The following is a 17,195-nucleotide window of genomic DNA, read 5'->3' as shown; positions in this document are numbered from 1 at the left end:
TAAACAAAATACAAAAATTAGTAAAATATGTCTTTAAGGGCCTGTCTTTTTGTCAAATAGTGTGTAAACGCAGGGGAGCTGAACGGAGAGAGACAGGTCGAGAGCTCTGAATGACTGAAATGCAGCTTTATTTCTGACCTTGGCAGCCTCCAGGAAGACCGTGTCACTGATGTGTCTCACGCCACTGAGGATCACAGCCAGGGCTACACCTGCAGCCAGACAAAGCAGACACACTGCACTTTACCCCTTTCAACAGTCGACACAAATCTCACAATACACTTATGTGGCGCATCTATGCGTATCCACTTTCCCATGGCTGTTGACGAGAGAAGGCTCACTGAGATTTTCTCTATAAATACAGATGAGAAAACATGATAATCTAATGATTCTAACCTGGGAATATGTAAGCATTGTTGCCTTGTCCAGGTGTGAAAACACGTCCATCAGCCAGAGTCACCGTGTCAAACGGACTTCCACTGGCAAACAGGCATCGGCCCTGAATATCAAACAACATACAGAGAGAAGCCATGGTGACTGTGGGTCTGGGCCTACACACTAACAAAACATGAGGAGGAGGGCTGCATTCCAAATGATGCTTGATTCCTTACATAGTGCAGTACGTCTGTAGTGCATTATGTAGGGAATAGGGAGTCATTTAGGACGCAGCTGACGACATGGGTGAATCGATACGTACATCTGTGAGGGTATAGGCATCTTCAGCAGTGCACTCTGCCTTGGTGGTGGGGTTGCTCAAAGCGAAAATAATTGGTTGTTTATTTAGGGTGCCCATCTTTTTGAGGACGTCGTGGGTAAAGAGGCGTCCAGCCCCGGACACACCTGTGAACAGGCAACAAGTTAGGGTTACCAGGGTTTCATAAAGCACGGACAACAAGAGTTACACTGATTTTAATTATACAATGTATTATTACTATTATAAAGACGAGAATGGAGAATATGGATCCTACCGATAATGGCTGTTGGTTGGATGACGTTGACTGCATCTAAGAAGCTCTGCACATCTCCGGGGCTTTCATGCACAAAAGCCTCCTGGTTGCTATCCGTCTCCTGCGCTCGGCCCTACAGCAAGTCACAGGAAAAAACACTGAATTTAAATTACATTTCTTGATACAAATTCAAAATGACTGAATTCAGATTCCATTTCTGTTGACTCTAATGTCACTCCATACACAGTGTTTCAGTTCCGCCACACAGACAGTTACAAAGGAGAAGTGAAAGACAACGTGTCTGTGTTTGGACTGGACCACAACCTTGACCAGTAGGCCGTCCTTGTCAAACATCCAGATCTTTTTCCTGGCTTCGTCCTGGGTTAAACCCTTCTCCACCATCGACATGGTAATCAGGTTGGCGATACCCAGAGCAGCCTGAAGAAAAAACACAATTATTTATTATTCAGCTGACAAAAATATCATATCACAAGTGCAAAAACATGTGAAGCAATAACAAGTAAAAATGTCCTGTGTCAATTTACAGTATGACTCAGTATCTGAGTCAGTATGAAGCAAATTTAAAATGACACTTATTTTTATGATTTAGTGAGTACAGTGTTAACCATTTGGTACATCAATTTAGTACCTTTAGTACATTATGTCAGGTAAAGGTATTGCTGTATGCAGACACGGAATGCTGGTAATACAAGTAGGAGTCTGGCCTACCTCCCCTGCTCCGCAGAACAGGACCCTATGTTCAGTGATGGGTTTCCCAATGGCCCTCTGAGCTGCCAACAGCCCTGCCAGGGCAACCGCTGCAGTTCCTGAACACCACAACACATGCTGTAAATGCACAGCTATTCACCAGACCTAGGTTCAAATACTATTTCAACTCTTTCAAATACTTGTAGCATTTGCTCTAGTCTGCCTGGAGTGCCAGATGGGCGGGGTTTGCATTTGTGAGAATATTATATTTGTTACATTACGCCAGGCTCAATCAATCACATAGTAAAGTATTTTAAATGATTTCAAATAGTATTTGAACCCGGGTCTGCTATTCACCTAGCTGCACATACTCACTACAACACACTCCATTTGGCATAATATATTTAGATGGTGTGAATTCAGACCTTGGATGTCATCGTTAAAGGTGCAGTACTTCTCGCGGTATTTCCTCATCAAGCGGAATGCATTGTGATTCCCAAAGTCTTCAAACTGGATCAGGGTGTCCTGGCCGTACTTGTCCACCACAGCCTCCATAAACTCATCGATCAGGTCATCGTAGAGCTGGGAACGATCCCGCTTCTGGTACAAACCCATGTAGAATGGGTCCTTCAGAAGGGTCTGGAATAAGGAGACTGGTTATAGATATGATACAGTACATAAAATAGCTAACAGCCTTTTGTATATATAACATGACAACAATAAAGCTTTATTGAATTTTTTTTTTTTTTACTTGCCTCGTTGTCAGTTCCCACGTCGATGACGACAGGAAGGCACCTCTCGGGCCTGATCCCAGCGCAGGCGGTGTACAGGCACAGTTTCCCCACGGGGATGCCCATCCCAAACACCCCCAGGTCCCCCAGGCCCAGGATACGCTCTCCGTCTGTCACCACGACCGCCTGGACAACAGGTAGGGATTCTATTCATTAAGCACCAAACGAAGCTGAAACAGACAGGGGTGACCTGAACTTCCCCAAATCAATGCCACACCGGGAGGGGCGATGGGCTGTCAGAGAGCGAGGTGCTGTCAGAGAGCGAGGGGCGATGGGCTGTCAGAGAGCGAGGTGCTGTCAGAGAGCGAGGGGCGATGGGCTGTCAGAGAGCGAGGTGCTGTCAGAGAGCGAGGGGCGATGGGCTGTCAGAGAGCGAGGTGCTGTCAGAGAGCGAGGGGCGATGGGCTGTCAGAGAGCGAGGTGCTGTCAGAGAGCGAGGGGCGATGGGCTGTCAGAGAGCGAGGTGCTGTCAGAGAGCGAGGGGCGATGGGCTGTCAGAGAGCGAGGTGCTGTCAGAGAGCGAGGGGCGATGGGCTGTCAGAGAGCGAGGTGCTGTCAGAGAGCGAGGGGCGATGGGCTGTCAGAGAGCGAGGTGCTGTCAGAGAGCGAGGGGCGATGGGCTGTCAGAGAGCGAGGTGCTGTCAGAGAGCGAGGGGCGATGGGCTGTCAGAGAGCGAGGTGCTGTCAGAGAGCGAGGGGCGATGGGCTGTCAGAGCGAGGGGCGATGGGCTGTCAGAGAGCGAGGGGCGGGGCTGTCAGAGAGCGAGGGGCGGGGCTGTCAGAGAGCGAGGGGCGGGGCTGTCAGAGAGCGAGGGGCGGGGCTGTCAGAGAGCGAGGGGCGGGGCTGTCAGAGAGCGAGGGGCGGGGCTGTCAGAGAGCGAGGGGCGGGGCTGTCAGAGAGCGAGGGGCGGGGCTGTCAGAGAGCGAGGGGAGGCTGTCAGAGAGCGAGGGGAGGCTGTCAGAGAGCGAGGGGAGGCTGTCAGAGAGCGAGGGGAGGCTGTCAGAGAGCGAGGGGGAGGCTGTCAGAGAGCGAGGGGGAGGCTGTCAGAGAGCGAGGGGGAGGCTGTCAGAGAGCAAGGGGGAGGCTGTCAGAGAGCTAGGGGGAGGCTGTCAGAGAGCGAGGGGGAGGCTGTCAGAGAGCGAGGGGGGGCATATCAACATAAAGACAATGTTTTCAATATGGTGCTGGAACTCAGCTTACCGCCACATTGGTCTCTGGCCAGTTGTCCAATATGGAGCGAATATGGCCTCGATCCAAGATGGATATGAACAGGCCTCTGTGGGTAAAGGAATAGAGTCCTCAGACAGTTAACTCCCTCCCCTTTGTCTGATAGGAAATCTGACATTTTAACAATCCAATCATTTTTAGCCATCTAAACAGATTTTAGCAATCTAATCAAAGCCAATATCGATAGTAATCTGAGAGGTTGTGTATTCTTATGAAAGAGCAGCGGGCCATTACTAAACATGTTTTAAAAAATTAAATAACCAAGACCCAGCTCTTACTTGGGCCTCCTGAAGATGTGTCCGTACTGTGTACAGGCCAGGCCCACAGTGGGAGTGTAAACGATAGGCATCAGCTCCTCAATGTCTTCCATCAGCACGCGGTAGAAGAGTTTCTCGTTCCTCTCCTGGATCCCCATCAGGTAAATGTACCTGGGAAGAGTTTTGGTAGTGGTTACAGATGCCTTCGTTTTATGTCAAGTTGTTATGTGATTAAGTTCATTACTTAGTGTAGCAATAAGAACTGCACTTCTGCAGTCTCAGACCCTGTAATGCTTGAAAATATTATTCGGCTTAGGTTGATATTTGTTGTCGCTCACAGCCTAGGTCCCAAATGGCACCATATTCCTTATATAGTGCATTACTTTGACTGAGCCCGTTCTCACTTCTCCAGTGGCTCTGTCATCTTCTTCAGGTTCCTCTGGAAACGCATGGCCTGGATGTCCTGGGACTCTATCTTGGGGGGCAGAAGACCCTGGAGACCCAGGATCTGCCTCTCCTGCAGTGAGAAGGCCATGCCCTGGAGGAATGGAAATAAACCAGGGAGAATGAGGGAGACATAACGTTCTTATTGTAACTATTTTAGTCTTTCAATAAAAAATAATTGTAGCTGTTGCACTGTTGAGAGGAGAGCTGTCAAGTAATCATTTCATTATACTGTGTACACATCTACACTGTATCATGTGCATTTGACAGATTAACTTGATTTAATTCAATTTGATGAGGGACAGAGCGAGAGATAATGAAGGGGAGACAGCGAGGTAGTCAGGGTAAATATCGACAGTGAGCTAACAGGATCCGACTGGCACTGGGGCCAAGTAAGCACAGTACTGAAGCAGAGATGCTGCATGACTGCTCTGAACATCCCCCACAGACTGACAGCTGCCCTCTGCACAGATGGCCTCACAACTCACTGCCCAGGTTTCTAGGAGCCAGTGAATGTGTATTTGGGGTACAGCCTTCCTTTGAAATTGAACCCTGCCTGCAGTACACGGAATCCCAGGTCAACTTTAGAGGGGGGAACACTAGGTTAAAGGGAGTATGCTCATAATGTGCTTGAAAGCCATTATGAATGTATGTTGGGACGACTACCCCTCATAGGTGGTTTCGGGTACGGGCACGTGCAGAGCTCATTCATGTTCATTTTGCCAGTTGGAGGCTTGGGGTACTAGATGGAAGGAGGGTGCGTGTTGACTGGCTAGACCTCCAGTGAAACATGAGCCAGAACAGACCCACATGGAAACCATAACCTTCTCCAGAAAGGCCGGGGGGAACGGGAGGGGATAGGAGAACAAGCTCCAGTAGTACTGTGGGTAGCATAACAGTATTATAATGTACTGTGGGTAGCATAACAGTATTATAATTTACAGGGTAGCATATCAGTATTATAACGTACAGGGTAGCATAGCAGTATTGTAACGTACAGGGAAGCATATCAGTATTATAATGTACAGGGTAGCATAGCAGTAATGTAACGTACAGGGAAGCATATCAGTATTATAATGTACAGGGTAGCATAGCAGTAATGTAACGTACAGTGTAGAAAGCAGTATTGTAACATACAGGAAAGCATAGCAGTATTATAATGTACAGGGTAGTACAACAGTATTATAATGTACAGGGTAGAACAGCAGTATTATAATGTACAGGGCAGAATAGCAGTATTATAATGTACAGGGTAGCATAGCAGTATTATAATGTACAGGGTAGCACAGCAGTATTATAATGTACAGGGCAGCATAGCAGTATTATAATGTACAGGGTAGCACAGCAGTATTATAATGTACAGGGTAGTACAGCAGTATTATAATGTACAGGGTAGCATAGCAGTATTATAATGTACAGGGTAGCATAGCAGTATTATAATGTACAGGGTAGTACAGCAGTATTATAATGTACAGGGTAGTACAGCAGTATTATAATGTACAGGGTAGCATAGCAGTATTATAATGTACAGGGTAGCATAGCAGTATTATAATGTACAGGGTAGTACAGCAGTATTATAATGTACAGGGTAGCATAGCAGTATTATAATTTACAGGGTAGAATAGCAGTATTATAATGTACAGGGCAGCATAGCAGTATTATAATGTACAGGGTAGCACAGCAGTATTATAATGTACAGGGTAGCATAGCAGTATTATAATTTACAGGGTAGCATAGCAGTATTATAATGTACAGGGCTCTCCTCCATTTCCATCATGGCCTTCTGTGGCGTCACCTCTCATGCACTCCAGACCCAACACACACACACACACACACACACACACACACACACACACACACACTTAATCTTCGTATTCCACACGCAGCTCATTTTTAGACACCGATTTGCTGTGCGAGGATGGTGTTAGTGCCCTCTGGCACTTACCTTGTTGGTGCGAGGGTTCAACATGAGAGGCTTGCCCTTCTCTTTGGTGTGTGTCCAGCGGCAGGAGCTCACACATGGCCGCAGCATCAGTGATGCCCTCAGTCTAGACAACATGGTGCACAGCTCTCAGGTCCTGGAGGGGAGATGACAACAGCAGTGGCTATCAGGTATACCTAGTCAGTTGCACAACTGAATTCAATCCACCGAAATATGTCTTCTGCATTTAACCCAACCCCTCTGAATCAGAGAGGTGCAGGCAGGGGGAGGGGGGGGGCTGCCTTAAATCGACATCATCGGCTCCAAGGGAGCAGTTGTTGTCGGGGGTTAACTGCCTTGCTCAAGGGAAGAACAGCAGGAATTTGAACCAGTGACCTTTCGGTTACTGGCCTAACGCTCTTATCTGATAGGCTACCTGCCGCCCTATAGCCCGACCGATATGGGATGTTTCTGCATGGATAGTGCTTAAAACAGCCTTACAAGGATACTCAGAAAGCTGATTTCTTAAAATTTTAGGAAAGAACATTAATGCAAGCACCACATAGAATTTAGGGCCATACTTTTCCTAATAAAACAATGGCCAGTTTGGGTCGCAGTTGCACATTTTTTTATAAAATAGGCTAGGTCTGAACCGCAAATTCATTGTTTTCTTCAATATGGCCCGTGCGCTGATTGAGTTTGACACCCCTGGGCTAGCGTATCTTTTTATGTAGCTAGCTATTTATTTAGCAAGCTAAGAACAAACAGCCTAAAGTTGCTGGGAGGAGGTCATGTCATTGGCGGAGTGGGTGAGTGACCAACTTCCTCCAGTCATATCATTTTTTGGTGGCGATTTTGGTGGCTATTATCCACAGTTAGCATATATCTTAGTTGTCATTCAAATGTATTTGGCATCGATCAAATTGGCAGGCAGGCGTTTGGCGAATGTTCTAAAGTCACGCTGTTGCTACTGCCTGTAAATACACAGTTCAGTTCAAAGTGAATGATGGAAGCCAATGTGGAAAATTGTTTATTTGCATATACAGTGCATTCGGAAAATATTCAGACCCCTTGACTTTTTACACATTGTTACGTTACAGCCTTATTCTAAAATGGATGAAATTGTTATTTTCCCTCATCAATCTACACACAATACCCCATAATAACAAAGCAAAAACAGCTTTAGACATTTTTGCAAATGTATTAAAAGTGAAAAACAGAAATACCTTATTTACATAAGTATTCATACCCTTTGTTATGAGACTCAATTGAGCTCGGTGCATCCTGTTTCCATTGATCATCCTTGAGATGTTTCTACAACTTGATTGGAGTAAATTAAATTGATTGGACATGATTTGAAAAGGCACACACCTGTCTATATAAAGGTCCCACAGATGACAGTGCATGTCTGAGCAAACACCAAGCCATGAAGTCGGAGGAATTGTCCGTAGAGCTCCGAGACAGGATTATGTCAAGGCACAGATCTGGGCAAGGGTACCAAAACATTTCTGCTTCATTGAAGGTCCCCAAGAAAACAGTGTCCTTCATCATTCTTAAATGGAAGAAGTTTGGAATCACCAAGACTCTACCTAGAGCTGGCCGTCCGGCTAAACTGAGTAATCGGGGCTCCAGAGTTCCTTTGTGGCAATAGGAGAACCTTCCAGAAGGACAACCATCTCTGCAACACTCCACCAAATCAGGCCTTTACGGTAGAGTGGCCAAACAGAAGTTACTCTTCAGTAAAAGGCACATGACAGCCCACTTGGAGTTTGCCAAAAGGAACCTAAAGGATTCTCAGACCATGAGGAGCAAGATTCGGTGGTCTGATGAAACCAAGATTGAACTCTTTGGCCTGAATGCCAAGCTTCACATCAGGACGAAACCTGGCATCATCCCTATGGTTAAGCATGGTGGTGGCAACTCATGCTGTGGGGATGTTTTTCCATCGGCAGGGACTGGGAGACTAGTCAGGATCGAGGAAAAGATGAACGGAGCAAAGGACAGAGAGATCCTTGATTCAGGACCTCAGACAGGGCGAAGGTTCACCTTCCAACAGGACAACGACCCTAAGCATAGAGCCAAGACAACGCAGGAGTGGCTTGGGACAAGTCTCTGAATGTCCTTGAGTGGTCTGCCAGAACCTCGACTTGAACCCGATCGAACATCTCTGGAGACCTGAAAATAGCTGTGCAGCGATGCTCCCCATCCAACCTGACAGAGCTTGAGAGGATCTGCAGAGAAGAAGAATGGGAGAAACTCACCAAATACAGGTGTGCCAAGCTTGTAGCGTCATACCCAAGACTCAAGGCTGTAATCTCTGCCAAAGGTGCTTCAACAAAGTACTGAGTAAAGGGTCTGAATGCTTATGTAAATGTGATATTTCTGTTTTGTATTTTTAGTACATTTGCAGAAAATTCTAAAAAGCTATTTTTGCTTTGTCATTATAGTAAGTAGATTGAGGGGGGAAAAAACATTTAATCAATTTTAGAATAAGGCTGTTACGTAACAAAACATTTTTAAATTCAAGGGGTCTGAATACTTTCCGAATGCACTGTAGGCCTACTGTAGCTCTGATTGGCTATGGTGCACCGTTCTGCGTAGACTCCGATCCTGGACAAGACAGATGTTTTTATTAACTGCAGTGTTTAATTGTCCAAATGCACGGCCAGTTTCCCACTCTATATTGCTATAGAATGTTCACAAATGCTTTATGCTAAGTCATTCCCAAAAATTGTATGAACTTATGAAATGTGCTTGGGTGTGTATAAACAGATTTGAAAAAGATTTAATGTTGCTAAAAAGCTGTCAGCTCCACTGTAAGTCAAAACTGTAACTAGGCCACTCAGGAACATTCAATGTCATCTTGGTAAGCAACTCCAGTGTATATTTGGCCTTGTGTTTTAGGTTGTTGTCCTGCTAAAAGGTGAATTTGTCTCCCAGTGTCAGTTGGAAAGCAGACTGAACCTGCTTTTCCTCTAGGATTTTGCCTGTGCTTAGCTCTATTCCATTTCTATTCACCCTTAACTTCCTAGTCCTTGCTGATGACAAGCATACCCATAACATGATGCAGCCAACACCATGCTTAAAAATATATATAGAGAGTAGTACTCAGTGATGTGTTGTGTTAGCCCCAAACATAACACTTTGTGTTCAGGACATAAAGTTAATTTGGTTAACACGGTCGCCAGTTGGACGGTGTTTCCTCTGACACATTGGTGCGGCTGGCTTCTGGGATAAGTGAGCAGTGTGTCAAGAAGCAGTGCGGCTTGGCAGGGTCGTGTTTCGGAGGATGCATGGCTGTCGACCTTTGCCTCTCCCGAGTCCGTACGGGAGTTGCAGAGATGGGAAAAGGCTGTAACTACCAATTGGACATCACAAAATTGGGGAGAAAAATACATTTAAAAAAATAAACTTGTAATTAATAACTTCACCGCGCTCAAAGGGATATTACATTTCTTTTTTCTTCTTCCCCCCCCATCTATCCCTTTGCGAGACATTGGAAAATCTCCCTGGTCTTTGAGGTTGAACAGGTGTTTGAAAATCACTGCTCAACTGAGGGACCTTACAGATAATTGTATGTGTGTGGGGTACAGAGATGAGGTAGTCATTCACAAAATCATGTTAAACACCATTATTGCACAGAGAATGAGTCCATGCAACTTCTTACGTGACTTTTTAAGTAAATGTTTACTGAACTCATTTAGGCTTGCTGTCACGTGTGCTCCCTCTCCGGCCTCTAGGTCACCAGGCTGCTCATTATGGCGCACACCTGTCACCATCGTTACACGCACCTACACGTCATCAGACTCACCTGGACTCCATCACCTCCTTGATTACCTGCCCTATATATATATATATATATATATATATGTCACTCCCTTTGGTTCCTTCCCCCGGCATCATTGTTTCAGGTTCCTGTCTGTGCGTTGTTCGTGTTTCTTGTTTTGTTTATTAAATTACCGTAAATTCCGGACTATAAGCCGCAACTTTTTTCCCAGGCTTTGAACCTCGCGGCTTAAACAATGACGCGGCAAATATATGGATTTTTCCCACTTTAATTTTTTATTTTTTTTTCAAAAAAACACATTCTGTGACGTGCTCAGTTTTTTGGCGGCATGAAGCTTTCATTAGACCAATGAAATTGCCGAACGGGTTACGGTCAAACAACTGTTTTGTTTACTGTTTAGATTAAATCGAGCGCTCTCAAACTTCCCATCATTCTGATTACGGTAGTCATTTTGTCACCCTCATCATGGCAAAGACACGGAGAAATGCATATGATGCAGCTTTCAAGTTGAAGGCGATTGATCTGGCTGTTGTAAAAGGAAATAGAGCTGCTGCACGGGAGCTTGGTCTTAATGAGTCGATGATAAGACGTTGGAAACAGCAGCGTGAGGAATTGACTCAGTGCAAAAAGACAACTAAAGCTTACTGCTAATTTTTTGTTACAAGCCGTGTTTTGTTAAAGCCTATATTTTTGTTACAAGCCGTGTTTCGTTAAAGCCTATTTATTTTTGTTACAAGCCGTGTTTCGTTAAAGCCTATTTATTTTTGTTACAAGCCGTGTTTTGTTAAAGCCTGTGTAAAGTTCATTTGTTTCAATGTACCGGTAGGCACCTGCGGCTTATAGACATGTGCGGCTTATTTATGTTCAAAATATATATCTTTTTTAATTCAGTGGGTGCGGCTTATATTCAGGTGCGCTTAATAGTCCGGAAATTACGGTATGCACTCCCTGAACTTGCATCCCGACTCCCAGCGCACACGTTACACTTGCCATAAGAAAGCGGTTGAATACTTAAGAGACTCAAGACATTTCAGCTTTTCATTTTTTATTAATTAATAAAAATATCTGAAAACATAATTCCACTTTGACATTAAGGGGTATTGTGTGTAGGCCAGTGACATAAAATCTCAATGTAATCCATTTTAAATTCAGCCAACAAAATGTGGAAAAAGTCAAGGGACGTGAATACTTTCTGAAGGCACCGTCTGGCTTAAATGGCAATTCCGCCACTTTTCAACTTCATATTCATTATCTCCAGCACCAAACCAGTGTCTTCATATGTGAGCTGTGGTAAAAGACGTCACAGGGTAGGATTCAAAGTGATTTTCAAAACCTGCAACAAGTTTCTAGCCAGAGGGAGGGTATTTTCTTGCTCCCCTAGTAACAAAGAAAAGCACCGTTTTCACATAGCCCATGTAGAAACTGGTATTGTGCTGAAGATCATGAAAATGAAGTTGAAAAGTGGTGGAATTGCCCTTTAAGCTTTGTCACATTAGCATTCAGTGTGTCATCTCACTTAATTGCCATCTTTGAACAAGTTATTGCTTCACGACTAGGCTATAATAACCTACACTTGCTCCTCCGCATGCAAATGACTGACCTTTCAACTGCATTTCATCTAGTGCCACTAGTCTCATTCTGACGTCCGAAATGTCATGTTTTTTTTTTACTTGCAATAGCCAAATAAATCATTAGGCATTACGATGTTAATTGTGAGCGAGAGTCACACCCGTTCCCTAATCCCTCCAAAAAACATTCAACTAGTGCCATCATCACTGTCCCCACCCCCCAATGTCTTCTTGACCTGAGATCCGAGACAGACAGACTGGGTGCTGGATTACATTTGACGAAAGCAACAGAGAGACATTAATCTGGAGAAGAGAAAGTAATTTACTGTCCAGCCTTGGAAAGATCGTCCTAATCCTCTTCTAAAAGGAAGGCTATAAATAAAAGCCACACAAAACATCACAAGGGAATAGAGAAGTCATGCCTGTTTAAACTGAAGTGGTGCTTTCAACTAGAAACTGGGGCGTATTCACTAGGAACCAAACGAAAGAAAACAGGATGGACAAAGGGAGGGATCTCCCGGAATTTGGTCATTAAGAAATACTTGTTTAGCTACGGTGTCCACTAGCCTAATGAACACACACACGCACACACACACACACGCACACACACACACAAACCCCTGGTGACTGCCTAAGCCTAGTATTGAACTATAGTCAAAAGGTCAGGTTCAGCCTTGTGAGTCATAATCACATACTATATTCACTTCACAGTGACCTCCTTTTCTGCCCAGCACTATTAGTTAGCTCATTGTAGCTGGCATGTGATGGGATTCCTGCAAACAAAAAACACAGGCCTGCTCTTTGAGATGCTGTATTCTGGCTGCTCTACTGCAGAGGGTTTAACAAGCAATGCTATGCTGCACCAATAGTCCCAGCAGTCCCAATGCTATGCTGCACTAATAGTCCCAGCAGTCCCAATGCTATGCTGCACCAATAGTCCCAGCAGTCCCAATGCTATGCTGCACCAATAGTCCCAGCAGTCCCAATGCTATGCTGTACCAATAGTCCCAGCAGTCCCAATGCTATGCTGCACCGATAGTCCCAGCAGTCCCAATGCTATGTTGCACCAATAGTCCCAGCAGTCCCAATGCTATGCTGCACCAATAGTCCCAGCAGTCCCAATGCTATGCTGCACCAATAGTCCCAGCAGTCCCAATGCTATGCTGTACCAATAGTCCCAGCAGTCCCAATGCTATGTTGCACCAATAGTCCCAGCAGTCCCAATGCTATGCTGCACCAATAGTCCCAGCAGTCCCAATGCACCAGTAAGCTTTCTTTTCTCAGAAGATTTAGGCCTATCCCAACGCTCTGACTGTTTACTCGGTTGAGTTTTCCATCCAACCTTTTTATGAGTGTAGAGACATGTCGGATAAAAAATATTACAACAGCCTGATGTAAACAGAAAATTTGTTGGTAAACAAAACAAAATACACTAAATCAGCTAGGATCCTTTTGTGTCTGCTAAATTAATTACGCGAGAAATCGTAGGTGGAAACGCCTTTGTGTGCAAATACTGATTTAATAACCATCTTATCGAAGTAAACTTACAGTCATACAACTCGGGAAAGCATGCAGTTTATTAGGCTACAGATGAAATAAGTTATGATGAAATTCACAGGGTGGTGAAAGTGCACGGTGATGAGCTTGATTGTCCTTTCCAATAAATATTGATATTATTCTGCTGACATGATGGTCGATGCTTGGCTGCCGTTTGACAAATAAAAAGGATCTCGCTCTTCGTCCATAATAATCTGATGTAGTAGGCTATAACTGCACTGTATCTGTGACCTCTTGGCTAGAGTGCACGTGCCAAGACCAGAACGTGCACATTCGCTATATAACACAACATTTGTTAAATTGTTATAAAAAAATGTTTTTGGTACATGGGAATTTCACTGCAAAATAATAATATATATTTTACGTGCACTACATCCTCACGCACAGCCAAATTATCCGCAACAAATTAATTTGATGGAAACATCTCTGGTGGGTAAATGCGTATATTGTTTTTATGCAGATTTTAGAATGTTCATGTTAAAATCTGTCGCCAATTGAATGGAATCCTAGCTAGTGACCTGTTCCTCTAACTGCTTTCATGCTCTGAAAAACTGCCACGGCGCCACCACCGAACTCATGTGAATCACTCTAGGGCATCATGTAGAGCTTGACCAGGCACCCTACCCCCCACCATTAATCTCATCCACCTCTGTCCCCATCCTCCTCCTCATCATCATCCTCATCATCATCCTCCTCCTCATCATCCTCCTCCTATCTGATCCTCTGTTGAGAAACAGGCAGCTGAGCTGTCAACAGCTTGACAACAAAGAAAGCAAGACAAAAACAGCAATAGGAGTGGGGTAAAGACAAGGCAGCTAGCCTACTAGATCAGCCATGGGTTGCACTTGGACTAGGCTATGTGACAGCAAGGACAATCAACACACACTTTAATCCTCTCCTGATGAAAAATATTGGAGGGAAAAAAACTGCAATGTGTATTTATCTGTGTCTATTTCTATACTGGATGGCTGACAGAATGTGCTGTAACAGTGAGGAGGGGTCATTCAGAGCTGCAGTGCATAATACAGGCTAGGCTCATGATCTGCAGCATGTGACCTTGCTGACGAAACCACTTGACTTTTATGCACACGTTGCTACAGTGAGGGAAAAAAGTATTTGATCCCCTGCTGATTTTGTACGTTTGCCCACTGACAAAGAAATGATCCGTCTATAATTTTATTGGTAGGTTTATTTGAACAGTGAGAGACAGAATAACAACAAAAAAATCCAGAAAAACGCATGTCAAAAATGTTATAAATTGATTTGCCTTTTGAGGGAAATTTTTGTTGTTATTCTGTCTCTCACTGTTCAAATAAACCTACCATTAAAATTATAGACTGATCATTTCTTTGTCAGTGGGCAAACGTACAAAATCAGCAGGGGATCAAATACTTTTTTCCCTCACTGTAGAAGGAAGGAAGTGTGACAAGTAGTTTCTTACCGCTCCATTGGCAATACTGCTGGTGACAAGTGAACTTCAGCCCCAGAACGTCACAGTCAAAACAGGTGGAGATATTTGATAGTGGAGATCTCAAAGCACTGAAAGCCACAGACGTCTGACTGAACAGATGCAAAAATGTAAATGGGCAATTCCACGGAAAACGGAATTACGCTTTGAACAGAGCTCGAAATTAAGGGCGTCCCGGGGCTGATAGACAGATTTTATTTAAGACAGTTCAAACGGACTGGGACAGGTCTCCTACAATAGATCCAACATTTATACAACTAGCCTACTGTACAGAAACTATTTTTTAAAGCAATGAGGCTGATGCAACAGATCAGAACATTTAGATAAAAAATGTTGATGAACTATTATTTATTCACATGACAAGCGCAGCTATGTGTACAATGCAGTAGGCTATGCATGAATGTACCAAAATGCAATTATCTGGAACACACCATTCTACAGATGCAACAAGCAACATGGGTTGCTTGTATGACTAGGATTGTGAATGCTGACTGCCTCCACTCAGATTACAAGGTGGGTGATGTGTGCGGTGCGCAACAGGCACAAGGCCTTTCTCTCCACTCATGACCATTTGATCTGAACCAATCGTGCCTCGAGTAGCCTATGTCAACAGAATCAAGACTTTAGACGTTACATTTAAATGATCCTACATTATATTTGTCAAACATGACTGGCATTTAGCCTATATTCATGCAATTAAAAGTCTCATTAAAGTTTGGCTACATTTTTTGGTGCCTCCATGTCAGCATCGGTGTGCGCATGAGAGGATGTAGCCTACTATTACATGTACACTAATTATTTGTGTACTGTAGGCTATATTTATTCAAAACAGGTTTAAATATTATTCCAATGTTGGCCTTTTTAAAGGATTTTTCCCCCCCATGACTTTCTGGCCCATTTATCTATTTTAGTATTAGGCTATGCTTGTTTTAATCACTGTAAATTACCTAGGTCCTAGAGTAGACTCATGTTTGCATATAAAAACAAACAAAAAAGTATTTTAATTTTGGGCGACTTAAATTGCACTTCGGGACGATTCTGAGACATTGATGAAAAAGGTAAGTCTCGAGCCTAGCATTTGACTCCGTTTTTTTTTCACTTTCAAATGTATGCTAAACAAAAATCATTGATTTCAAAGTTTAACCTCTTTGGGCTAGGGGGCGGTATTTTGACGTCCGGATGAAAAGCGTGCCCAAAGTAAACTGCCTGCTACTCAGGCCCAGAAGCGAGGATATGCATATAATTGGTTAATTTGGATAGAAAACACTCTAAAGTTTCTAAAACAGTTAAAATAATGTCTGTGAGTATAACAGAACTTATTTGACAGGCGAAACCCCGAGGACAAACCATCCAGGGAAAAAAATATTTGAGTTCACCGTGTTTTCTATTGGTTTTCCATGGGAAACTAGATTTGAGGCACCTGGTTGCAGTTTCTATGGCTTCCACTAGATGTCAACAGTCTTTAGAAATTGGTTGATGTTTTTCCTTTGAGAAATGAAGAAGTACGGCTATTCAGAATGAGTGTCAAGCCAAGCGGACTCTTTTGTTTGGGGCGCGCGACCTGGAGGTCGCTCCACTTTTATTTTATCCACTTTTTAACACAGTAAATTCCGTCTTAAATTTGATCGATTATTTACGTTTTAGGATACCTAAGGATGGATTAGGAAAGTTGTTTGAAATGTTTGGACCAAGTTTACAGGTAACCTATTAGATAATTTGTAGTCATGTTGGGCGAGTTGGAACCGGTGTTTTTCTGAATCAAACGCGCCAAATAAATGGACATTTTGGGGATATAAAGAAGGAGTTTATCAAACAAAAAGGACCATTTGTGATGTTTCTGGGACATATTGGAGTGCCAACAGAAGAAGATCTTCAAAGGTAAGGCATGAATTATATCGTTATTTCTGACTTTTGTGTCGCTCCTCCCTGGTTGAAAAATGTTTGTCATGCATTTGTATGCAGGGTGCTGTCCTCTGATAATCGCATGGTTTGCTGTCGCCGTAAAGCCTTTTTGAAATCTGACATGGTGGCTGGATTAACAAGAAGTTAAGCTTTATTTTTATGTATTACACTTGGGATTACATGAAAGTTAAATATTTATAGTAATTTAATTTGGCGCTCTGACATTTCACCGGATGTTGTCAAATCGATCCCGCTAAAGGGATTTGATCCCTAAGATTAACAAACCATACAACTATGCACAATAACTACTTTTAACAATTTCCAATGAAAAAATGTAGAACCTACACACACAGCAGGGAGCCTGCTAGAGTGTCACCTCGCGCTTTATCAGCTCAGATGAATAAAGTAGCTTGAAAATTGACTTTTCTGCTGCTTCCCTCACTCGGATTGGACCAGGTCTGGATCTGACCAGGTCTATATGAAACGGGTCTAGTTCTCCTCCGGTCCATTCGGAACGGGTCTCCATATTATTTTTTTTAATTTATGCATATCGGGTCCAGAAGGGAAAGCCCCAGATCCATTTAGGAACAGGTCCAACATTTTGGACCCATGAAGGCCTC

The 17,195-nt window shown here is 43.7% G+C and overlaps 1 protein-coding gene across 1 annotated transcript in view; it reads right to left on the bottom strand.

Annotated features, from left to right (window-relative positions):
- The window catches only part of me2 (malic enzyme 2, NAD(+)-dependent, mitochondrial), a 30,212-nt gene that overhangs the window by 3,237 nt on the left and 9,780 nt on the right, over positions 1 to 17,195 (bottom strand). The window contains exons 2-13 of the mRNA XM_014172498.2: positions 6,318 to 6,450; positions 4,333 to 4,466; positions 3,950 to 4,099; positions 3,645 to 3,720; positions 2,408 to 2,569; positions 2,078 to 2,291; positions 1,674 to 1,771; positions 1,269 to 1,382; positions 966 to 1,077; positions 695 to 837; positions 394 to 496; positions 139 to 209 (exon numbers count right to left, since the gene is read on the bottom strand). Coding sequence (XP_014027973.1) covers positions 139 to 209; positions 394 to 496; positions 695 to 837; positions 966 to 1,077; positions 1,269 to 1,382; positions 1,674 to 1,771; positions 2,078 to 2,291; positions 2,408 to 2,569; positions 3,645 to 3,720; positions 3,950 to 4,099; positions 4,333 to 4,466; positions 6,318 to 6,431 — 1,491 coding nt within the window. The 5' untranslated portion in view covers positions 6,432 to 6,450. The remainder of the gene's footprint in view (positions 1 to 138; positions 210 to 393; positions 497 to 694; positions 838 to 965; positions 1,078 to 1,268; positions 1,383 to 1,673; positions 1,772 to 2,077; positions 2,292 to 2,407; positions 2,570 to 3,644; positions 3,721 to 3,949; positions 4,100 to 4,332; positions 4,467 to 6,317; positions 6,451 to 17,195) is intronic.

The sequence above is a fragment of the Salmo salar genome, chromosome ssa24 (genome assembly GCF_905237065.1).
Source record: "Salmo salar chromosome ssa24, Ssal_v3.1, whole genome shotgun sequence".
NCBI lineage: Eukaryota > Metazoa > Chordata > Actinopteri > Salmoniformes > Salmonidae > Salmo > Salmo salar.
The sequence above is the reverse complement of the archived record's forward strand: the minus strand, read 5'-3'. Positions and strand labels throughout refer to the sequence as shown.